Source organism: Coenobita brevimanus, chromosome 54, assembly GCF_032717465.1.
Source record: "Coenobita brevimanus isolate Jiangsu-jjx chromosome 54, ASM3271746v2, whole genome shotgun sequence".
NCBI classification, from domain to species: domain Eukaryota; kingdom Metazoa; phylum Arthropoda; class Malacostraca; order Decapoda; family Coenobitidae; genus Coenobita; species Coenobita brevimanus.
Genome location: NC_137007.1, coordinates 36623143 through 36649684, shown reverse-complemented (window position 1 = coordinate 36649684; position 26542 = coordinate 36623143). Strand labels below are relative to the sequence as shown.

The 26542-nt window shown below is 40.8% G+C and overlaps 1 protein-coding gene across 1 annotated transcript in view; it reads left to right on the top strand.

Annotated features, from left to right (window-relative positions):
• Nucleotides 1-2879: 2879 nt before the first annotated feature.
• LOC145401098 (visual system homeobox 2-like) overlaps nt 2880-26542 on the top strand; it is a 91935-nt gene continuing 68272 nt past the window's right edge. The window contains exon 1 of the mRNA XM_080273470.1: nt 2880-3276. Coding sequence (XP_080129596.1) covers nt 2880-3276 — 397 coding nt within the window. The remainder of the gene's footprint in view (nt 3277-26542) is intronic.

Genomic DNA, 26542 nt, shown 5'->3' with positions numbered 1-26542 from the left:
TCTGGTCTCAAAAACAGGAAGTGAGCTTAATAACGCTGAAATATCCAATACTTCACACTTACAGAATGAGAAAGTGTGCATTTTGATACATGTCCTGAGAGTACAATCTGAAGGAAAATATTTCGGTGTTATAATAACCTGATATCTAAAGACATGCTATCAGTGCACAGAAGCTCTTATCCCTTTTACCCAAGAATTCTTTCCTAAGCTGAATAAAATCGTCTGATAGTGGTCAGAATGAACTTGAAAAATCATTATCATGTGAAAGGGCTACAGCCCTTAAGTTCGAGTTTCTTCCTAAGCTGAATGAAATCGTCTGGTGTTAGCAAGACTGAGCGTGAAGATTGCGTCATTGTACTGATGGGTTAAAACCCTAAGCGGCCGCTAACAATTTTTCTTCAATATCAGCGACAGGTGAATTTCCTTAATAAAACTGAACCTCTTGTCCAGTGAATAAGAAAGTCAAAAGATTAGTGAGATTTACAGGAAGACTGCTTGACTTCATATATGAAGTATTTGTTTTCACAAAGTCTTTTAGTTCTCTCTCATTTTTTTGAGTACTGCGTTCAGTTTTAGTTATCAAGACATAACAAATAAATAAAAATTATTTATCTATGCCCCCCCTCTCTCTCTCATACACACACACACACACACAAAGAAAAAAAGAAAAGCAGCTGAAGTCATACCGAAAGTATGGAATAATATCATATGATCTTTTAAAAGAGCTAAGTTTTAGCTAAACAAAAACCAATAATGAGAGGATATACTAATTACCACAAAAATGTCTAAGGTCATTACACCAGTTATTAAACTTCATAACTGATTAATTTAATGAAACTAGAGGTGAAAATTTTTACTACCAAGTGTTCCAGTATCATGATATAAGAAATTCCTCTTCTTTCGAGTTGTTTATTTCTGGAACAGCCAGCCCTGGAAGACTGATGATGGTGGCAGTGTTTTATTAAAAAGAAAAATAAAAGTCATATCGGCATAAGTACAGCAAATAGTTCAAGTCCTTATGAGAAGTGACAGTCATAAACTCGTCTTCTGCATAATCATAGACACATCTACTAGGATACACGATGCAATAATGCAATGCTGCATTCTGTATTTCCCTCTTGCTATTTTTCAACATATTTCGTGTTTAATGTTCATGTCAGTAAAGGGGGGAATAGTGAGACAAGTGAAGAGGTGCGGCATGTTGTGTTAAGAAATTGGGGTGTCCTAGTAGGCAGGGTGTGAGGAGGGGAGGCAAGGCATGTGGTGCGTTGGAGATGCTGGTGTAGAATATCGTGTTAGGGATGGGAAAAAGAAGAGGCCTGCATGACAAGGCTGGGTGAAGACATACTGCTGGATAAGAAAGTCCTTAATAGTGGTGATGTAGTCGTGGTAGAGCATGAGGATGGCACTGTATGGTATGAGAAAAATAGTGAAGCAAAGGGGGAGGTGCTATGAGGTATGGTAACAAATGGGAAGTGTAATAAGCAGCGTGATGTGGAGAGACGAGGCGGGGCTTGTGCTGGTGTGAAAATGCTGGTGGGAAATTGTGGTGGGACATCAAAAATAAATGTTGGTATATTTAGGAAAGCCTTAATGTTGATGAAGCCATGGTAGAGGGTGGTGAAAGGACAGCACTGCATGGTAAGGGGAGGAATAGTGTGACAAGTGTGAAGTGTGGTGAGGTGTAGTAGTCTTTGAAGGCACGGTGTGGAGGCTGGGGAGGGATTATGGAGGTGTACGAAAAGCTGGTATAGGGGTTTTTAAAAAGTCATGTATGGAAAAGATATTGGCTGGATAGTGAATGCCATAATGGTACAGGGATAGTGAGGAGTAGTGAGTTCATAGTGAGGAATAGTAAAGTTAATGCAAGTGTGGGGAGGTACGGTAAGAAATGGGGAGTCCTACGCAGGGTGTTGGGAGGTGAGGGAAGGCGTGTGGTAGCGTGGAGATGCTGGGGGGCCACAAGTCGGAGCGGGGGAGCGCCGCACCACCTCGACCCACACGCATATCGATTAAGTATTTAGACTGTAATTCATATGTAAATAAGCGGCGGGTGAAGTGAGAAAATCAACACACAAGCGCCTATCATCGTGACGGCCAGGCGCCATTCAGGAATTATCCTTGCAAATACCTCGTTAGACGCCCCGCTCAACTGGTTCTTGATTTCAGCTTGTAAATGTTGGTGGAATGGTTGATTAGAATGTTGTGAGTGGGCGCGCCTTATGCAAACGATTCGCTCTAACCGGGTCCTGGAGTAAAGGGATCGCGGAATGGATAGTTAGTAAGAGGTTGTCAATCATAATGAGAGCTACGTGGTGATTGGCCGGCCGCGCTGGGGGAGGGACCAATGGGCGGCGAGGCGGGGAAAGGGGTGGAGCCAGGCGGCCGCTCTCGCCAGCTGCAGCTATACTGTTTATGGTATAATATCTTCCTTGTGCTTATTTATGTACACCTTGCTACTGTTGCTCAGGGGTGGTGTTAAAGGCGGGGGCGGCGTGCCCAGGCCATGTTGGGGCAGGCGGGGCACCGGGGTAGGTGCAGCCCTCCTGCCCCGCCCCTGCCTACCCAGCCAAAATGGCTAATAATGGCGGGCGGGGGACATTAGCTGAAGTGCGGGTGCGTGTGGCGGGGCCTGGCGCAGGACCGTTGCGGCGGGTCCGGGGCCGCAATAAGGCCGGATCACTGGCCCACCTGAGCCACTCGGGGCCCGGACCCCCGCCACCACGGCTCATCTCCGCTCATCACCGCGCGCCGCCCCCGCCAGTCACACGCCGCCGCCCCCGCCAGCCACACGCCGCCGACCCGCGCCGCCACGCCACGCCATGCCGTGGACGCACTGAGCCGTCGCCGTCGCCTGGTGCTGCCAGTGTGCCGCCGTCATGAACCTACTACACCCTGACCGCGGGGCGCTGTACGCCAACATGCTGGGCACCATGGGCGCCTCCTCTGCCACCCTGCCGCAACGATCGCCCTTTGCTATCCAGGAGCTGTTAGGTCTTGGTGCCTCGGAGGGTCAACGCTCCCCCCCATGTCTCGCACCCCCCGCCATCACGCCTTCCGCCCTCGGTACCACTCTTGGGACTTCAGCCTACACGGCCGCTCGCACCCTCGCCTCGCAGGCCTCACAACTGCTGGAACCCCTCGGTGCAGGCGCCGGTATGGGTGGCATGAGAGGCTACTTTGGGCAGTTCAACCCCTTCAGCCCCGCCCCACCCCAGATGCTGGCTCTTGACCATGGCCTGAGGCACGACCCCCACTCCGCCACCTCTCACCCAGGTAACCATCACTGCTACCCTCACTGAATGACCTCACATCCTGTCACCCACCACGTGCTGACTCATAGGACCGTATTCTCGTCGGCTTAGGCTGACTAGCCCATGTTTCACATTACTATTTTATTCTGTTGGCTTCTTACCTCTTTAATATCAGCATAATCAGCATAACCATCAGACAAAGGAGTAACCTATTAACGAGCCATGGATGAACAGAATGAACTCGTAAGGACTTGCTGGAGAGCGTCCTAAGTCTACGAGAATATGGGCCACACACTACTGTTACTGCCACCAACACCACACTCCTCCAGCCTCCCAGACCTCTGAATAACCCAGTCTTACAATCATTGCTATTTTATCTATATTTTAAGTATGCTCTTTGTCAGTTATATTAACGAAATTACCGATCTTTAACTTACAAGACAGCAGTATGAAGAGTAAATACGTGCAAATTCAAGTATGATTACAAGAAAAGTAAACATTTGCAAGATAAAGTATGAGATTATGAAGAGTAAACAGCTGTAGGCTTTAGAATGAGTGTGAGAAAAGTTAACAAATGCAGGTTCAGTTATGAGTATATGAAGAGTAAGTTGACTAATTGCAGGTCTGAATATTGATGTATGGTGTAGGTATGTATGTTGTTAGTTTCCGTGAGTTCCGAATGGTAGGGATGCTAAACTATGTGTTTTTATGCCAACCTAATACAGCATCCTACCCTATGTTAACCCGATACACAAACACACATATTACACGCCAGCCCAGTGAACTTGTCTCTTATTACTATTACTGGCAAATCGATTTGGCACTGACCTGATTCTTACTGATCGCGTAATAATCAACTGTAGGCCTATTCCCTCAAAGCTAACACCTGTTTAGTTAACCAGGATATAACTCATGCATGAAGAACAAAATCTAAGCTAATATGGGTAACATGATTTGGCATAGTCTAACAAAATAATCTATAACACTGATCTAGCACATGCTAGCCTTACTCATACTAGCTTGACATATTCTTACTATAATCAACTTCAGATTACTCATGTACGATACTCTAATAATGACCTCACACAAACTTATCTAATGCTAACTTGTTCACAGCAGCTTAAATACCCAGGGTCGCTAACATGAATATTGGTTTAGTCAACACATACTAACAAGAATCCTAACTCATGCTATCTTAAACACTGAGAGTCTGAAACATGACGCTCTTCAAATAATACAACCTCATTTTCAAACAAAATTATCGCTATCCAAAGTCACACTGCAGATCTTCCCCATACCAAAATTCAAGCCATTTCACTGACTGATTATACTGTGACCGTTTCAATTCGGTGACGTAAATTGCCTTCTCTTGCTACATCCAAATGATTTTATTCAGTTTAGGAGAGACGATCATTAGAGCGGGGGGTTAATGATGGCTATATCTATAACACAACCAGCCCAAATGGTCACTAAATAAGATCGTCTAGAAATAGCAAGTATAAAGAGAAAAATTACGTCAGTGGATTGTTGTTGCGGTCCGAGGCTCATCTGAAACATGAACCCAGTTGACTGCAAGATGAAGGTCTCTTCTCTTGCAGTCTATCACTCTCCTTTTGGGGAATAGGGAGGGGGTTGAGGGACGTTTGTATAACCGTTACTCGGCTATATCAGTGCCACGACGTGGAGGCGTCCCTCTCCCTCACAACACAATACAGGGAAGAGACCCAGCTTCAGAGCTTTGTATTTTAGCATCTCAGAAATAACGGAAAGCAAGGAATTAACTTCAAAAGAGAGCACGGAATGAAACAAGGACAAGGTAATCTTCAAACACCTCATAAAATAACTCCATAGAGAAAGGATAAAACATGAAGGGTTTATCATTGCGTTCAGCAGAACTACTGCAAAATCGTTCATCACAGACCACAGGCAAAAATGTCAAGAAGCTTTATATGTTTATGCAATACAAAAATTGCTTCATGACGATGAAAATCTCCTCATAATCAAATGTCATATCTCTTTATCTTTCTCTAATTTGTTTATATTATTTTTATGAACATTTTCCACTATACATGCAATATATCTCTTACCATATCGCTTTCTTAAATAAGTATCGGAAATAGTTTTCAGTTTAGAACAGTAAGATGGAACAGTTGTGTGTGTGTGTGTGTGTGTGTGTGTGTGTGTGGTGTGTGTGTGTATATATATATATATATATATATATATATATATATATATATATATATATATATATATATATATATATATGTAGGTAATGAATTAATAAATGCAAAAAGCACACAGCTACTGAGGCAATTCTGGACTTTACTTAGGCGTAATTAATGCACCTACACCGCAGTGAAACTAAGCATATACTGGGAGACAAGCTTTGACAAAAATTATAGCAAAAGCTTTGTCATCATCATAAATCACTGTGTGTATAATTTACTGTAAATATATTTAATCCCTTTAATTCGGTGACATTTATAATACTCTTTCTACTGCTCGACGAATTTCTTTTTATTATAGGACAGCCTTTTCGCAGTAAAGAGATTAAGGAAAACTATAGCTTACTCCATCAAATCGAAAAGTATCTTCAGCGCTAAATGAAATCGTACAGTGGCAGCATTCACGGAAACACGTCACTGGAGTGAAGTGGTTAATAAGCTGAATTATCATAAATTATGTTCATTTACTAGGCCTACTATAACTCGGAAGTAGGATACAGTAAGAAAGGAAATTTGTTACAGCATTCAGAATAATCTCATTTGCCACCATATAATTAATAACAACGATACACAAATGCATGCGACAGCAATAAAAATTCATCCATAAGAAAATGTTACCATGATATATAATATTCGTATTTAAACTCCTACAGATCGTATCGTTATCTACTATCAAGGGTAACTGTATGACAAAACTGTTGATCTCAATAAATGTACAATAATTTAAGGAATTATTCTCATGCCCACTATTATCAAGAGTACTTCTTCACAATGAAATACGTCGTATTACGGTATTATTTAATGATGCACGTCGTATGTCATATTATTGTTCAGTGCTATAATCATAACTTGGTGATTAATGAATACTGATGTCCCGATTTTAGATTATGCATTTTCGGGGGGGAAAAAAATACTCGTTTTAAACACCATATTCCACAAACGTTAGAACCATCCATATTTTTTGTACACATTTATCACATTTCATACCAATGTCCTCCGCAACTGCCGGGACACTTCCATGTACAGTACACCGGACAAGACGCATTCCCTCATTATACCATTAACATTATCGTGTGCGTGACGTGTATTAGTGGCACGGTACACAATATTGAAGGGGTTTGTAGGAGAACATAAGAACGTCTTGGCAAATGATTTTAACACCAGCTTCAACGTTAGCCCTGCATCACAATAACTCAGGACTGCTCACAAACACGTTCCCCAAAAATCACAAACAAACTTATAATGTCGTCAAGGCACAAAACCACAACTTCTACAATGACGCAAAATATTACAGCCGATACAGTACAGTATGCCACAGTAACACTTCACAATTACAGAAAGATATTTACCTCTCTAAAATACAACACTGTAACAACTATTTTCCAATATTATGGTAATGTTTGATACTGTTACATAACAAATTATCACTGTATAAAAGTTTCCCCTTCACAGCGACGAAGCCTTGTTTGGGTTTGTTCTTGTTACTTCCATACAATATTAAATTCGGTCCAGGGGGAGATTCCTTGCAGTGAAGGAGTTAATGAAAGCTATATCTAACCCATCCAATCACAAAGGGCTTACATAATGTGAAGAAAGTCGTCTGAAGGGGTTATGTGGTCAAAACACGAAGAACCTGACACCTTACAGTAACTATGGCGATCACAGCATAGGATTTTAGTGATTTCATTTACACTGACACATTGCAACACAAGAATTAACAATATAATAACCTAATAACTGAGGAAACACATCACATGTATGTTGTTTCACAGCTTCAGTAATTAACACACATCCTCAGGCATTCACTGTACGATAACTGAACATTTACCATCGTAAAATCCTCATTACACAATTACACAACTTTATTATTTCATTAATCATTACCACAACATCGAAACAAAACTGAACCACTTCATGAGGTCGGTAATTTAACAGACATCAATACCAACACCTCATCACCTCACCAAATCAACAGACTTACCCCCTCATCACAAACAATTCGGCTTCGAAACCTCACCACTTTAGTAATTCATCACCATCAACACCGCTATCCAACAATAACCAAACTCAATAATTCATGAAACATCGACATGAAAGTTTAGCCGCAGAATCATACTACCGCATCGTCTCAGTATTTCTATAAACATACTCATCAACACCCACATCACACTATTAAACACCCTCATCACCCTATTAGTCTTTACACTGCATCTGGCGGTAGCAAGGATAAAATACAAAAGAAATAAGAGAATGAAGGGGTTAGGTCAACAAACAACATAAATGAGTCATCACACGTATATCATCACGAATCATCACAATATGCAAACCAATCACCACCAGATCTAAAATACCTAACACTTCAACACCATGCACAATATCAACATGAATATTACAGGTAAGCCGTCTAACTCAACATCTAAAACATCAGGAGCAACAAAACACCATTATGCCATCAAATCAACCAGTAACTAAGAGATACACAACAATATTGACAGGCATTGGTTATATTTGTCGCCATCACCGTTAAGACGCAAACAGCAACCATGACATCAACATTACAACGCCTGGAAACCACCGTGCAGAAAATCGGTAACATCACATAACATTAATAACACCATCATTCCTCAGAAACTCAATACCATAGTCATAACATCGCAAAGAAACTTAATTACAGATGTCACTAGAACATCACTACGGCACAACACACATACACAGTAACACAATAAAAGCCACATCATCATAATACGTTAACAACCTCATGAACAACACAACTACACCACCATAACAACCACTGCACCTTTACACACCAGAATACCACTATAACAACAACATACAACAATCACAGCAATACCACGCCACTACAACAGCCACACTAACCTGGCACAACCACAAGATTAGCCACAACAACAACAACAACTAAAGCACTATAAAAAGCATTCACTATAAGCCACAAAACCACCACCACACACACCAGCATCTATGACACTACACCAGCGATACACACCACCACCACCATCCGAACAGCCAAAACATCACCACAACATCAGCTCATAAGCACCCGCAATTAAACAACCACAGCAGCATCAACCACAACAACCAAACACCACAGCACTACGGCAAGACCATCACATTAGCACCACAACAAAACAAGCACCACAATAACACAACCAGCACATCAGCCTTACAACAAAACAAGCACCACTTCCACAACCACGACAGCACCACCACACACCACAACAACCAACACAACAGACGCAGCCTGAGGACATCTCTACGCCGCTCAAACGATCAATCCCCATCAATACATGCGACAGTATACACCAGTGAGGAGGCGTCAGTCCTGTGGCGTCGCTCTGTCCATACCACCAACACCACACTACCTCTCTCTCTCTCTCTCTTTCTCTTTCTTACACACACACACACACACACACACACACACACACACACACACACACACACACACACACACACACACACACACACACACACACACACACACACACACACACACACACACACACACACACACACGCCACACAAACACATACACATCACACACACACAGACATACACACAACGTCTATGATAAAACAGTTTGAAAGGACGGTGATCTGAAACACGGGGCGTTGGTCTGTCAATTATAAGTTTGCATAAACCAGAACAGGCAAAGTAAATCTATAATGATGAAACTATAGCCTCGCAATTTTTTTCTAAATTTCATGAAAACACTCGCATGCACATAATTATATAAACACTGATTGTAGCACATGAAATACACACACACACACACACACACACACACACACACACACACACACACACACACACACACACACACACACACACACACACACACATTCAGAAGCAAGCAATTCTTTAGCTTCTACTTCCACATTGCCGAATGAAGCAGAGAGAGAGAGAGAGAGAGAGAGAGAGAGGATGGGGGGAGAGGGGTGGAGTTATGAAGGGGAGCTATGGAGTGCCCCCACCCCCTTTTCACTTATAATCTCTCCACCCCAACCTCACTTCCCTAGCTCCCTCCCCCCTTCTGTTATCCTCTCTCTCTCTTTCTCTCTCTCTCTCTCTCAGTGGAGGTAAAATGACCACCGTGAGGAAGAAGCCGAGAAATCAAAGGCTCGAACCCCCCCCCCCTCTCTCTCTCTCTCTCTCTCTCTCACGACTGTCAAGCCCAAGCCCAAGATGCTGATGGAAGTATTAGTATTAGTAGTAGTAGTAGTTGCAGTAGCAGTAGCAGTAGTAGTAGTAGTAGTAGTAGTAGTAGTAGTAGTAGTAGTAGTCGTCGTAGTAGTAGTCGTAGCAGTAGTAGTAGTAGTGGTAGTAGGTAGGTAGGTAGGTAGGTAGGTAGGTAGGTAGAGAGAGAGAGAGAGAGAGAGAGAGAGAGAGAGAGAGAGAGAGAGGAAAAAACGTAAGGAAGAAAGGAAGGGGGAGGGGGGAGGAGGAGACAAGGAAATGGAAGAGAATGGTTCGTCTCTCACTTTGGACGCCCTTCAAGATCAAATAGGCAGAGTTACGGGATCCTCTCTCTCTCTCTCTCTCTCTCTCTCTCTCTCTCTCTCTCTCATTGTATACAGTCTCCACCACACTCTAACACATTATTCAGATTTTGATATTATATACTTCTTTCGACTTTTATTTATCTACACTCTCTCTCTTTCTCTCTCTCTCTCTCTCTCTCTTTTTGTTCGGCTCAGACAAGTTCGAAGCCGCGTGAGTACACTATTGGCCGATGCTCCCTCTTTCTTGTTACGTGTTTCTCTCTCTCTCTCTCTCTCTCTCTCTCTCTCTCTCTCTCTCTCACACACACACACACACACACATTACGTAACATCTCAATATGCCGGATACTTAATTTACAAGAACAGATCCTTTTTACGTTCTCTTGTTTTCTTACCACCATACTCGGCAATATTCCTCCGGGCTCTTGAAACGCGTCTGATATTGATTGATACTAAGTTAAAACCGATCCTCAGGCGTTTGGGACAGTTCGTTGTGAGCGCTCACCAGTGTTCGTTATCCAGTTTGTTGTGAGCAGACGCTAGTGTAATTCTCGTGTGTGTTTACATTATCTTTTTAGTTGTAAACATTCGCAACAGTTCATTATTTGATTGCTAAAAGCATCTCTTGGAATTCTGCGTGCTGTTAGTCATTCTTAGCTGAATAAAATAGTCTGATATTAGCTAGAACAGAAAACTAGTGTTGTCCCGACCTGTGACGATTAATGGTGACAATGTTAACGCTCCTTGGACTCTCTTCTTCACAAAATCGCTTGGCGGTACCCGATATTAGCAGTGGTGATCAGTGCTGGGTACTGTGTGTTTGGTGGGTGAGGAGCGTGAGAGGCGGCAGTGTGAGGGTGAGCGCTGTGTGTCCACCCCAGCATGTACGGTTATCGGAGGCAGGAGGTGAAGGCACCAGTGTACTTACTGTCAACCCACCACACATGAAACATTACCAACTCATTGCTACCAAAAAGCATGCTTCCCCACGTCAGGTACTTTGCTAAGTTGGTGGTCACTGAAAACACGTAACAAAGAAAAGTAATATGGATTGTTTGACATTAACGTTGATATTAAACATGACTACATTTTACTCATATTCTTAATATCTACGAAAATATGAGTATTTAAATTACCTGTACTATTGTACTGTAGTTTCTCCTTGCAATACATAACAGAATCTGCCAAGAACTTTCATTAATACTGTTAATATTAACCATGATCACCATTACGGCTACTATCAACATTAGCTACCGTCATTAACGCCCTTCCTCCCCCCTTTCCATTTACTCTTGCTATGTTCAGCTGATTGCATTAATATACGAAAGTAATGAATAAATTCGTCAGGAGGCAGCTAGAATAAAGCAAAGCATACGTCACCGGACTGAACGAGTTGATAACACTATCATTAATGTCAACTAACCTACTACAAGAGATCTCCCCTAAGTCCCCTCCCCCCTCATAAAAAAAAAGAAAAGAATGGTGGTAGTTAAAAGAAAAACTCAAGGTAGGCTACAGGAAAGGTTAAGAGATTTTGTTTCTATCCCCCTCCTTATTAGAGGACCCCGCACGTTAATGGATGCTCTGGTAATTAAACGGATATAAGAAACACGTCATAGTACTGCATGGGTGATCGCTTCTAACACTCACACTTTACAATAGCACTCCCCCAAAGCTGAATAAAATCGTCTGGCAGTGGTTGGAATATATGCAAGGTGTTATGGTGCATCAGGGATTAACACTGTACTAGTAAAACTGTATAAATGAGCTACATGTTGACTACCCTCTGCTTCCAGACCTCTACTCCCCTAAACTGAATAAATATGTACCGCGGCTGAGTAAAACAAAGCATGATAATATCGCAGTGAAGGAGTTAAAATCAAAATCATAAAATACCCATCCCATTTATCAGCGCTGATTGATGATGATGATGATGATGATGATGATGATGATGATGATGATGATGATGGTGATGATGATGGTGATTGTGGTGGTGATGATATAAGATACCGAAAGTATTAAAACTGTATTTAATCCCAAAATATCTAGCATAGAAATCTTTCATTATGAGGGTGACGATGATGATGATGTTGTACATAAGATATCGAAGGAGTTAAAACTGTAAGTAATCGTAAAATATCTACCACATATATCCATGACGATGATGATGATGATGATGATGATGATGATGATGATGATGGCATATAGGAAACCTGCTGGTAAATAACAAACCTGACCATAAATGCAGAACAATTTGGCATCCACTTCCATGAAACTTCCCCACACCACCACCTTAACCACCACCGATGATGATGATAATGATAATGGTGCAAAACACATCTAACAGCACTAATCACAAATACAAAACTGTTCAGCCATCCACCTCCACGCAGCTTCCCCACACCAACACCCTGTCCACCACCACCACCAGCTCTGCCCCTGTGAGAAAAAAATAATGCTGGCAAAAACGACAATGGCAAATTTGGAGGCGGTAAAACTGAGTTGAAAAATGTTAATTCCCTCTAGTGCGTCCTGGCCTGTCCTGTCCTACCCGCCCCCAGACCCTGTGTTCAGCTCCCTCATACGTATTTTATTTCTTCACTCAATTTAATGCTGTATGTGCGATTTATCTTTACTGTAATTTGCGGGTTTGTGTGTGTTTTTTGTTCCTTCATTCCTTCATTCATCATCATCATTATTACCATCATTATCATCATCATAATGACCTTATTTCCCTTCCTCGAATTTCCTCTCCTCTTCCTGTCTGATCCACCCTCCTTATCACATTCTCTGATAAATTAACACTGCATGGGATATTAAGCCATTATTTTAATCATTTTTTTCACTATATACTATATTCTTTTCGATCCACCACTATTTCTTTCGCTCCTGAATTTCTCGTCTTCTTCATCATTATTTTACTCCTCTGCTAATTTTTAACTATAATTGTCCTTACTTATTTGCTCAGCATCATCATCATCATCATCGCAATCATCATCATTACCAAAAAATCTACTCAAATCTACTTCCGTATTTTGATTTTTTAAAACTTCTCTTTCCTTCCTTACCAGTTTCTTTACCAATTTAATGCCGACTCCAGCAACTTTCCCCTGATTCTGCATCACCATTTTTTCTTCATTTTTCATACATTTCTTTATACCACGTCGCTGCAGTGTTTCTTCAATTATGCATTTTTTCTCAACCTGGTTTCACATCTATTCTCATTTAATGCTTGCTGCGCCAATTTCATTCACTCTTCCTTCTTGACAATTTTAATTTACTTTCTTCTTTATCATCATCATCATCATCATCATCATCATTATTCTTTTTTTTTTCTTTTTTCATTTTCCATCTGTTACTTCTTCCATATCAAACTTTTCTCTTAATTTAATGCCAGCTCCTGAATCTACCGACAGGTTTGCCAAATTTTTGTCGCTTCATTCTTTTTTATTTTTTTTAAATTAGTTTTTCCAGTGCCTGTTTAATGTACATCTTTCTCGTCTCCATCATCCTTGTTTTATTTTCTTACTAAATTAACGCCACTGCGGACACGTCTTTAAGACTTTACCTTTTTTTCCATTCCATTCATCATATATATATATATATATATATATATATATATATATATATATATATATATATATATATATATATATATATATATATATATATATATATATATATATACATATATATATATATATATATATATATATATATATATATATATATATATATATATATATATATATCCGCTCTTCTAGTGATTTTTCTCTATCTTTTTCTGGGACCACCACCATTATTATTATTATTATTATTATTATTGTTATTACTATTATCATGATTATCATTATTATCGTTGTTGGTTGCAGTAGTAGTAGTAGTAGCAGTAGTTTTGTTGTTGTTATTTTTATTTTTATTATTATTATTATTGTTATTATTATTATTATTATTATTATTATTATTATATTATTATTATTATTGTTATTATTATTTTACATAATTTTCCTTCATCACCATCATCATCAACTTAACTTTCCTTTCGTTCTCCGATTTTTTTTTGTGCTGTTTCCTTCTTCCTAATGATTCCCTTCTTCCTTATCAAATTCTATATCTACTGCTTACCTTATCGTTATTTATTTTTTTTCGTATTATTTCCATTTTCCGAATTATTCCCACCTTCCCTATCAAATTCTCTATCTAATTCTAACCCTATTATCGTTTTTATTCTTTTTTTTTTCGTATTATTTCCATTTTCCTAATTATTCCCTCCGTCCTTATCAAAATCTCTATCCAGTGCTAACCCTATTATCGTTTTTCATTTTTTTTGTACTGTTTTCATTTTCCTAATTATTTTATCTCCCCTGTTAGATTCTTTTACAAAATATTGCTGGTTGTAAGACTTATTAGTATACGAGTATTTACATCAGTTTCATTCACCTCATTCTTCACACACACACACACACACACACACACACACACACACACACACACACACACACACACACACAAACTCTATTCTTCCAGGGCTTCTTTCATTGCCATTTTCCTCATTTTCATCTCTGCTAATTAATCTCGACTCTGGGGTTACCAACAACTTAATTCCATATTTAATCATATTTTTATTTACTTCATTCGTCGTTGTCATCATCACTGTAACCACCTCTACTTTTTTCTATCCCCCTTTCTTTTTCTGATTATCCCTGTTTCCTCATCAAAGTTTGTGCACATTTAATATCGGCTGTGGTATTTTATTATAATTTTAACTTGATAATTACGAGTTTTCACGTCAGTATTTTTTTTTTTTACATCCAATGACTATTTTTGCTTTTATGTCTCGTGCATCAAATTTTCTCTGCTAATATACAGTGTATAATGTTCGTTCTGGGATTTGTACAGAGTTTTACCGAGAGTCGTACTTATTATTATTATTATTGTTATTATTATAACTCAGTACACCAGTGGTGAGTTATATTCTTCTTCTTCTTATTATTATTATTAGTGGGTAATTATTGCGCTCCAATCCGATTGAGCCGGTGAAGGTTTATATCCAAGGGATGGTTGGGGTTGATTGCTCATGTAATGCCACACTGGGATGAGTGAGGTTGGTCACTCTCATCTTAAATGTCAGGACCAAGTGCCTAGCTCCGGGCTCCTACACTCCTCATGGGGCAACGTAGGATTGGATGATGGATGGATGGATGGATGGATTATTATTATTATTATTATTATTATTATTTTTATTATCACCTACGTTTCTGCCTTAGTATTTTTATCTCATCTGGCACATGTTTATGTAACTTTTATTTTCTTACAATGTCTTTTTATCTTACGAGTATTCTTAGTTAATTTAATCTCGGCTCAGGAATTTATCTATAATTTTTATTCTATTTCCTCTTTTTTATATCTTTTAATACCCTACACTTTGACTTTCCCATTATCGTTTTGTCTTTATTTATTTCTTTCTCTTTTCCAAACTTTTCCTCCCCTGGTTATTCTTCCGTAAATTCTCACCTTTTCTTCCCTCCTACTCTTCTTCTTTCCTTCCCTTTCCAGCTTTCCGTCCTTTCCACTTTTTTTTTAATTTCTCATTTCCAAACTATTCCTTCATTGAAAATCCTCCTTACCTATCGTGTTCCCTCCTTTCCTTCTCTACTTCTCTCCTTTCTCTCCTCCACTCCATCCCTTCCCAAGTTTCTCTCCTTCAACTGTCCACTTTTCTCCTTCCTTTCCTTCTCTCCTTCCCTTTCCAAGTCTCTCTTTTCCTTCACTACTTCATTCTTCCCTTCCTTTCTCTCCTTCCCTTCTTAAGTTTCTCTCCTTCAGTTCACCATCTTTCTTCTCCCTTTCCTTCTCTCCTTCCCTTCCCAAGTTTCTCTCCTTCAATTGTCCACTTTTCCTCTTCCTTTCCTTCTCTCCTTCCCTTTCCAAGTTTCTCTTTTCCTTCACTACTTTTCTCTTCTCTTCCTTTCTCTTCTTCCCTTCTCAAGTTCTCTTCTTCAATTCTCAATCTTTCATCTCCCTTTCCTTCCCAAGTTTCTCTCATTTCCTTCTTCATTTCTCTTCTTCCTTTCCCAACTTTCCTTCCTTAATTAACAAACTCTTCCCTGACAACGCAAGATGGAAATTCCCTGATGTTTTATGCGGGGATAATTCGGCTAAATTAATTCGGTATAATTTTGCTGTTAGTCGGCGTGGGAAGCGAGCTCGGCGTTACCTCCCCGGCCCGCTGTATATTTAACGCCTACTACATAAAGTTTGTGTGTGTGTGTGTGTGTGTGTGTGTGTGTGTGTGAGAGAGAGAGAGAGAGAGAGAGAGAGAGAGAGAGAGAGAGAGAGAGAGAGAGAGAGAGAGAGAGAGAGAAATAACACAGAACTGCAGAGCTAATTACTTTCCGTTCATAAGTGAAAAACAATTGAAAAAAAATCACGGTGGTAACCATGCGTTAATTATTAGGTCCCAAATCACAAGTGTTCTTAAAAAGATGTTTAAAGCTTGCAAGCAACACTGATTTACACAGCAGCAAATTTTAGCAGTAAATGACAGACATGAGAGTTTGCATTATGGGGTTAATCTGTTGAGACTGCGTGTTACACACACACTATATATATATATATATATATATATATATATATATATATATATATATATATATATTACTGAAGACAGTATACGGATTCCAAATTATCGGCAACATGTAAGGAAACAGTCTTGCTTTTCTATGCACCTCAACAATATATTTCCTAGTTTTGGAAAAGCAACAACACGGGAAAAAGAATAAACTGAGAAATAATTTATGCAAATATATAACACTAACATCTTTGGCTTGACGAAATCTTAACCCTTCACAACGATGATGTATTATGCATTAATTTTTGCCGTCTTCAGACAGTTTTGTTGAGCTCAACAATTTATATATTTTTTCTACTGGATAGGTAAAGTACAGCCTCAGTTAACCGCATCGCATCAAAGCTTCACTAAACGGAATGAAAATTTTCAGCAGCAGCAAGAATAAAAGAAAAGTCATGGGACTGAAAGGGAGTAATAAGCTAGACTAGAATATACCCAACATAAGAGAGTCTCCACTTACTGAAGGTACTAGAAGTATTATCCACTCACTAACTCAGGTGTTTAGCATCTCGCAGGTATAGGGCAGGAAACAGTCTTTAAAAACCCCCTACTCTCCATTAATCTCAATAAAATAATAAAGTGATGGCAAGAGTAAAGAAATATGAAAAAGTCGCCTTGGGACTGACGGTGTTAATCCTTGCTTTTCCCAGCTTCTGAACACCGTTTCGTTAAAGGTTTATTTTGCTAATTATACCTTATTACCCTGTTCTGTGATACATACATCCTTCTAACATTGCCCTACTCAGCATTAAAAACGTACAAATGTATACTGACCAGCCATATCCAAAAATAAATCGCTAAGGAAGAGGTGCTAGGGAACCTCCATACCCGACGAGAATACGGGTCGATGAGGACGCCGCTTTATTTATTCGTGACTTTTTGACGATTTTATCCAGCTTCAGGGACTCTTTTTTTTTTTTTTTTTTTTTTTTTTTTTAACATGGGGGGTTAGATATACTGTCGTTTAAGTGAACCTCTCCTCTACAACAATCCTAGAATAAAGAAATGTCTGGAGATAACAAGGAAAAAAAAGCGTACTCGGGCTGAAAGCACTGACCTCTTTCATCCTATGATGTATTATATGTATGTTTACTTGTTTATGTATTTATTTATTTATTTATTTTGGCTTCTGTCAAACGAACTTATTTACAAAGAGCCCTCATGAAGTGTCGGAGTTTATGGAGGCTAAACCCAGCCCCTACAGCTCGAAAATTTAATGCCTGTTTTTTACTTGAATAAAACCCAAGAAAACAGCATGAATAAAATGGTAAAAAGGCGTCACTGGAGTAATGGTTTTAAGTGTCAGCACACACACACACACACACACACACACACACACACACACACCTCAGTCCAAGTAGATCGCAAATTACGAATATACCTAAACTAATTATAATTATTTAAACAGCTGAACTAATGCGTAAGCTGAGAGAAAGACTGAGGTTAATAACTGTCAACGAAAGACATATTTCTGGAGCAGACTACGATAAATATAAAGTAAAAGTTGTCCATAGGAAGTAAAAATAATGATAAATAAAAACATAATTTCCTGTGACATGCCGATGAGAAATAAAAAATGAGCATCAATTAAAAGGCGTAAGAACAGTTTAAAAATTAAATAAAAGCGTAATTGCCAGGGATGGGCTTCAGAAATTAATGATGTAAAAATAAAGTTTAAAAAATAGGGATAAGGTCAGAATTGAAAATTTCCCAAAATATGCACATGAGATACAAATAATAAATGAAATAAGAATACAATAAGAAAAAAAATTCTAGGACAGGCCTATGATAGACATAAAATTAGAATAACATAAAAGACGTAAAGACGTAAAGTAAGAATAAAAAAGAATTTCCTGGAGGGGCATATGAAAATTAATGAAAATTCATGAATAAACCAAAAGAAGAAAGAAAAAGCTCCTGGTATAAGTAGATGAGAAATACATATATAGTAAAAAGTAAAAGAAGTAAGAATACGTAAGAATTAAAAAAAATCCTGGGTTAGGCAGTTAAAAAATCCGAAGTAAGAACCAACTCGTAATTCAGTGGCAAAAGCAATTACTTATCAAAATAATTCTGTCAAAAAATTAAAGTTTGTGAACCCGTGCAATTACCGTGGCCAGACTTGACAGCTGCGGGTAAAGAGTTTCAAGTTCAGGTATTTCAAATAAATATTGGTCGACTTCCAGCAAACCTCAGCGCATATTATATCATTAATTTTCATGCAGTGCTACACTTTATTTCCTCAGATGGATACAAATTAAAGGTTTCTCTAATTAAAGCAAGTTTGAAATACATCATATTTCTGTAATTTCTTGCAAGTTTCAATATACATGGTATATTTATATTTGCTTAAGATAAATTATGTGCAAAATGTTTATGTAATCAGTATTAGCTGTCCGTCGAGTGCAGGACTTCGCAACTGACACTATGTTATTCGCAAGGGCGCATACATACAGTATAAGATTAACTTGCGCGCGAGCGCTCCGCTTAATAATCCTGCATTTCTTAACCTAGCCTAACTTACATCTAAGATCAATCACTTGCATCCAGAAAAAGAATCCCACAAATCAGTGCATCCACCACAATTACTCAGAAACTGTCAGATTAGTCGTTTCAGCCAGACATCATTCATATTACATTTATGCTGCTGCCAGACGATTTCAGTCAGGTTAGGACAGACGCTGTGGACTGCCGAAACTAGATATCACCTTCACTAGCTCCTTATTTCTTTTATGTCATTCCATAAGCGGTATAATGTCGCTTAGACATTACATAAGCGTGGGAATAAGCTAAATACGTCCTTGGGCTGAAGAGATGAAAATTATTATATGAGAGAGAGAGAGAGAGAGAGAGAGAGAGAGAGAGAGAGAGATGAAGAGAAGGGACAGATATGAAGGGAATCCAGTGGTCCCCTAATATTAGCTCCACGTCCCCATTTAATTGCTCCCTCCCTTCCCTCTCTCACATCTACCCTTTTCCTCTCTCTCTCTCTCTCTCTCTCTCTCTCTCTCTCTCTCTCTCTCTCTCACCGCTTCCTCATCTTTCCATCTTCCCTCCACTTTTTCGTTTTTTTCCCTACCATTCTTCTCATCTCTTAATTCCAGTCCCTCTCCACTTCCACTTCTCCATTTCCTCATAATTCCGCCTCCCTCTTCATTTTCTGTTTATTTTTCTTTTCTCTCATTTTCCTTTGCATTGCTTTTTCCTCTCACCTTCCTCGTCATTTTCTCACCGTCTCCACGTCACTTTCCTTTTCCTTTCCTCCCCAGTTTTTCCTTTTTTTTTTTCCTCTCCGTTTCTTCATTTCGTCTTTCACTCTCTCCCCATAAATTTCTGTTCCCCTTCTGCTTCCTCGTCATTTCTCTTTCTGTCTGATTTTTCGTTATCCTTCTTTTCTCTCATCTTCATTGTCTGTCACTTTTCCATTTCCTCTCCGTTTGTTGTTTCCTCTTTTTTCTCTCCTTTTTTCTTCTCTTTCTGATTAGTCATTCCTTCTTCACTTTCTCTTCATTCCTCTTCCCAGTCCCCCCCGCCCTCTCTCTCTCATTTTCCTCCATCTCTTACTCGTCATAATTTCTCTCCTTCACTTCCTCTTCTTTCCTCTTCCACGCCCTCTCCTTCACTTGCTCTTCACTCCTCTTCCACTCCCTCCTCTTAACTTCCTCGTCATTCCTCTTTCACTCTTTCCTTCACTTTCTCTTCATTCCTCTTCCACTCTTTCCTTCACTTCCTCTTCATTCCTTTTCCACTCCCTCTCCTTCACTTCCTCTTCACTCCTCTTCCACTCTCTCTCCTTCACTTCCTCTTCATTCCTCTTCCACTCCCTTTCACTTCCTCTTCATTCATCTTCCACTCGCTCTCCATCACTTCCTCTTCATTCCTCTTCCACTCCCTCTCCTCCCCACCTCCTCTCCACCTCCCCTCCATCCCCGCCTCCCCCAGCAACGAGGGATCCGCGGGGGTGATTCTATCTGACAGTCAATTAGCCTAAATGATGGAATTAACATAATTGCTGGTAGCTGCCGCGAAAGCCGTAATTACCAACCGAAATTAGAATGGCCCGTTCAGCGGTTATAGTGAATAATATTTTCCACGACCAGGAAAAGGTTTAAGTGATTTTGGAAAGATTTTGTTTTTTTTTCATCATATTTACTTTTGCCGAATTTTGCGTTTCTCTGTCATATTTTAGCGAATTTCGCGTTTTTTCTGTCTTTTCCCGTATTTCGCGATTTTTTCTCTTACTGAATTTCGCGTTGTTTTTCTGTTATCGATTTTCTTTTTTTTCCTCATCGGCATTATTACTATTATTGCGTCTTTAGATTTGTCATCTTTTTTTTCCGTCTTTATATTTTACACAGACGTGATTTGCTATGGTGAAGACTTTTTATTCACTTTCACACAATTTTGCATTTTCTTTCACTTCAGGCTTTACACAGAGTATTTTTACGCTATTCAAGTCCCTATGCCATTCATCTTTATTATACAGCGGGTGATTTTTCCGTAGTGCATTCCATTACTTTGTCCGCATTTCACCTTTTTATTGTTTCTGCTCGGCGCTATGGCTGCTTTGCGTCACTCTGATCCACTTCATTCGTCTCGAGATACTTTGTTTATTTCTCACCTTTACCAAATTTCCCATTATCAGTTTTCAAGCACAGCCTGTTCTTTATTTGTTTATTCATTTTTGCATTATTCAGACCCACGCCACTCCTCTTCGCGTGCCCCAGATTTTCACATAGGGGTGATATTCTACAGTGCACTCCTTTATCCTGACTGTCCAGCAGTGGATCTTTTTACGCTACTGTGACGTTAAGTGGTTTGCCTTTATTTTAACTTGTTCTTGTCCTCTGTGACCCTCTGAGCAAAAGGCGAAAAATGTCTGGGAAAAATTTGAACATATGACGAGGACCGGAGGAGGAGGAGGAGGAGGAGGAGGAGGAGGAGGAGGAGGAGGAGTCTGAAAAAGGAGACAAAGAGGGGAGAAAGAGGAGAAGGTGGATAGAAAACAAGAGGAAGAGGAGGAAAATTTAGCAAAAAGGAGGGTGAAAGCCATGACGAGAAGAAAAGACTTTGAGACCTGAACTGAAAATAAGGTAACCATATAAGAAAAACTGAAAAAAGAATAAAGAATAGAGGAAAGAAGCTGTCTGTCTTGTTAGGTAAATATGGGAGAAAACAGGAAAGGAAAAGAGAGGGGTGAAGAGAGAAGAGAAAGGAATGGTCGAAAGAGAGATGGGATGGTGGGGAGAGGAAAGAGGAAGGGAAGAGAGGGGTTTGGGGAGAGGAGGAGGAGGGAAACAGAAGGGGATGGAGGGTCAAAGATGGGAAATTTTATATGGGTGGTCGTGAGAATTTCTGAGTGGAAGGGGCTATGGGAAAGGAGGGCACGGGGGAGGAGAGGAGGGAGTAGGATGGTGAAGGGAGGGTGGGAAGGAGGTATGGGGGATGGAGGGAGGGTGGGCAGAGTGTATGGGGGATGAAGGGCGGTGGGAAGGGGGTACAGGGGAGGACGGGGTGGGTGGGAAGGGGGTATGGTGGTAAAGGGATAAAGTAGAAAGAGGATGCATAAGTGTGGGAGAAAAGGAAGGTACAAAAACAAACATGGAAAGAAAGACGAAAAAGGGAGGGAGACTGGAACAGAAAGAAGGGAATAATAATCAGGCAACATAAATAAAGGAGACAAGGAAGTAAGAGAAAAGAGAGGTATCTAGGCAGCATGCAAAGTAGGCCTACGAGTACAGGAAAGTAACTGCGGAAGAGCAAGGAGTTTGAGAGGGGGAGACGTAAAGATAAATGGACTGAAGGCGAGAATGTGCATATGAATATGACTGAATGACAGGAGTGGAGATGAAAATGGGTGGAAGAAAGTGGAACTTGAACGGAAAAGGCGAAAAAAGAAAGAGACTGAGATGGATGAGAACACTGGTGTATGGATAACATGTAAGTACAGAAGTGTGGAAGAAACGGAAAAGGAAGCCACAGTAAGGATATGGACGAAAGAAATGATGGCAGGATGTGGGCAGGATGACAAAGATGTGGAAGGTGTGGGTGTGAACAGGATGGCACGAATTTGAAAGGTGTGAATGGGATGGCAGGAGTGTGGAAGGTCAGGATGGGTACGATTAGGATGGGAGCGGTATGAAAGGTCAGAAAATGTATGAATAGAATGATAGGGGTGTGGGAGGGGGCAGGGTATGCTCAGGATTACTGGGCTATGAAAGAAGTAGCAGGTATGGACAAGATGACGTGGGTATGAAAGGGGAAGCAGCATATGAACAGGATGGCATAGGTATGCCAGGAACAGGATTACAGGGGTCAGAGGAAGAGTAGGCAGGGCAGGAATGTGGCAGGAGAGATGTGGGACGGTAGAATATAAAGTGAAAGGCAAGGGTGTGGATGGAACAGGAATACTTGGGTGTATACGTGGATGCAGGGCAGGAATGTGACAGGGAAGGGAAGGGGACCGTAGAGTATGACCAGGCTGGGACAGGTATGGAAGGAACAGGAACGGAAAGGCGTGGAAGGGGAAGGAAAAGGATGGCAGAGTATGGACGGGAAAGCAGGGGTGTAAACTAGAAGGACAGAGTATGAACAGGATGACAGGGGTGTGTGGAAGGGGAAGCAGGGCGGGAATGCGGACGGGAAGGGAGCTGAGACAATTAGTCGTGATGGCACCAATATAACAAGTCTCACCGTCCTCATCAATTTCACTTCACTTCCCGTGATTGGTAATCCCGCCCAGCCCCCTGTCGTACCCCACGCAATAAAAACGTTAAATAATAAAAAAAAAGTTATAAAATAAAACAGTAAAATAAAACAAAAGCATAAAAATTACCTTACACCGGTACAAAGCATTACATTTAACGCATTTTAAAATTTGTTTTCATCTGTACGATTTTTAGACCGGTGTGATTTATAGTACGTTGTCAAAAGAAAGATGTGGTGCAAAGGAGTATGAAAGTACTGAAATAATGCCATAACAGCACGAGACAAAAAACTTTTCAAAATTTTATTAATATTTTTTACTGTATGATTTTGGACCTGTGGGGTTTATAAGTGCGTGATTAAACTAAGTTGTGGTGTTGTTTTTGGTGCGGCATCATTACGAAGATTGGTGAGGTGTCGCGTTACCCACGGGCCTTGCCCTTATACGCCCCTCACCCAGCCCTCACACCCACCTCACCTCACCCAGCCCTCACACCCACCTCACCTCACCCAGCCCTCACACCCACCTCACCTCATCCAGTCTTCACACCCACCTCACCTCACCCAGCCCTCACACCCACCTTATCTCATCCAGTCTTCACACCCACCTCATCTCACCCAGCCCTCACGCTCATCTCACCTCATCCAGCCCTCACACCCACCTCATCTCACCCAGCCCTCACACTCATCTCACCTCACCCAGCCCCTCACACCCACCTCACCTCACCCAACCCTCACACCAACCTCACCCTGCCGTCACCTAGACCTCACACCCACCTCGTCCTATCCTTTACTATCCTGCCCCATCAATACACCCAAATTATCCACCCTATCACCCCACACCCACCTTATCCACCTTCACATCCTATTCATCCACTGTCACATTCACTTTACCCAGCCCTTACACCCACTTTATCCACCTTCACATCCTATTCATTCATTGTCACATCCACTTTACCCAGCCCTTACATCCATCTTATCCACCCACACCCACCTCACCCGCCTTCACACCTAGCTCATCCATCTTCACATCTACTTCATCCTACCCTCGACTCAGCCAGCCTAAACCATCTCTATGTACAGTGGACTAATGTACGGAGTAACACGTAATGAGACTGGGTATGGATATTCTTTTATTACTACATACGAGTATAATGAAGAAGTCCCCCCATTTCTACCTCTGTCCTCTCCCCATTCTGTTCTTCACTCACTGTCAATCTGTCTATTTGTGTCTATTCCCCTGCCTGTCTCCCGCATCACACCCCGGCTCCCTCCTCATCTGTCTGCCTGTGTGTTCTCGCCTGCCTCCCACCATCGTCACATTGTTCTGTCATCAGTGTCAAAAATCCTAACAGCTTACAATCCTTTCCCTCGTTTCTCACGTACATATCCCTGTCACTGTCTGTCCGTAATTCACCGACGGAGCAGCGCTGGCTATACGTATCTTCGGCTACTGCTGTCCCTGCATAATCCCCTCCAGCTAACAAATCTTGCTTCTACTGGCCAAACATTCTGAATAATTAAAAAAAAAAAAAAAATCCACTCATATTCTCTTATGCAAAAAGAACGAACTAAAGGCTGGGTTCCTGAAAAAGATGTTCCTTCCAATGAAAGTCAAACAAAAGAAAGCCACAATGACAGTTGGTTCTTCCTGAGATGTGTGTGAATACATTGCGTGCGTGAACACATCTCTCTTCCGATGGAGGGAAAGAGAATGAACAAGAGTGCTCCAGAATTGACCAGATAATGTGCATTCAGAACTGAAAACAGTTAAATACTTCATTAGAAAAACGAAAAAAAAAAAGAAAAAAAAAGAAGAAGAAGTAGACGGGTGCTCCTTGCCTATCGAAATATGTAAGACAAATAACCAGTTCAGAACAGCAATGACGTCAAATAGCGTTAGTAAAAATGGGATGTCCTTCAGTACCTCCATCTTGCTGGCCTAAAACTCCGTCCTATTGACCTAAAATTCCATCTTATTGTCTTAAAACTTCATCTTATTGGCCTAAAACTCCATCCTATTGGCCTAACTTTCCATCCTATTCGCCGGAACACTCCATCGCATTGGCCAAATCACTCCCCAGGCCCCGGCCGAGGTGTGTGTAGTGTGGCCCACCTGGCGCCTGCAGCCCGGCCTGGCGTGGACAATGAGCCCTGCAACTAGTAATCAGGATATTCGTCATCAAAGGTGGCGCTGGAGCCTTTCATCCAGGGGCGCCGCTACCCCCTTACCCCCCTACCCTGAGCCAGAAGGGAGGGAGACATGAGGTTTGTAGGGAGAGGGAAGGATGGTGGGAAGTGATAATAATCGGGAGAGACAGAAGGATGGCGGGGAGTAATAATAATGGGGTGAATGAGAAGGATGGTGAGGAGTGATAATAACGGGGAGGGTGATAGGAAGAAAGATATAGGAGCGGCGGGTGAAGATGTGTAACAGAGAGGATGGGACTGTTTCAGCTGGGTAACACTGAACTGAAGATGATCGAGGGAAATATACAGATGAGGTAGTGCGCTGCGGGAGATGGATAATACTGGAGTGGAGATGTTGAGAGGAATGATAGCAACTTATTATTTTTAGTTCATTTCTGCCACCAACATTAACGATTTTATTCATCTGAGGAGAAGAGTACAAAGGAAAGCAAACAACAACAGACTTAATGATCCTTTCGACGCTGACTGTTGCAGAGAATAATATAACTAAGAAAACTGAATCTATGAGTTGATGATAAAGATAAAGTTTGATGGCTAAGAAAGATATCGCGTTAAGAAGAGATTCATGCACTGTTAACCCACTGATTTTCGCAAGTTTTCCAGAGGCGAGTAAAATCGTCTCACGTTAGCCAGAGTAAAAATATGTACATCATCTCTCGGGGTTAAAAGGCACCATTGAAATAATATTGTATACCGTAGTTAGGGTTAACGGAGAGGGGCATACATGTGTTGTCAAGGCACAGGTGATCAGGCTCAAAATAACAAATGAAAGACGATGGTGTGTGAGAAAGCGAGATACGAAGTTATGATGTTTAGTGGAAAAAGAATAAGAAAAAAAAAGGGGGGGGATGTTACATGCTAGAGGAACTCGGTGGGAAATTGTATGGGATGGGCTATAACTGAGATACCGAATAGCAGAAGATGAATGGAGGTACGTGAAGTAAAGGGTATAGAGGTGGATTTATAGGTAGTGGCAGTAGTGGAAGTGCGTGTACGGGG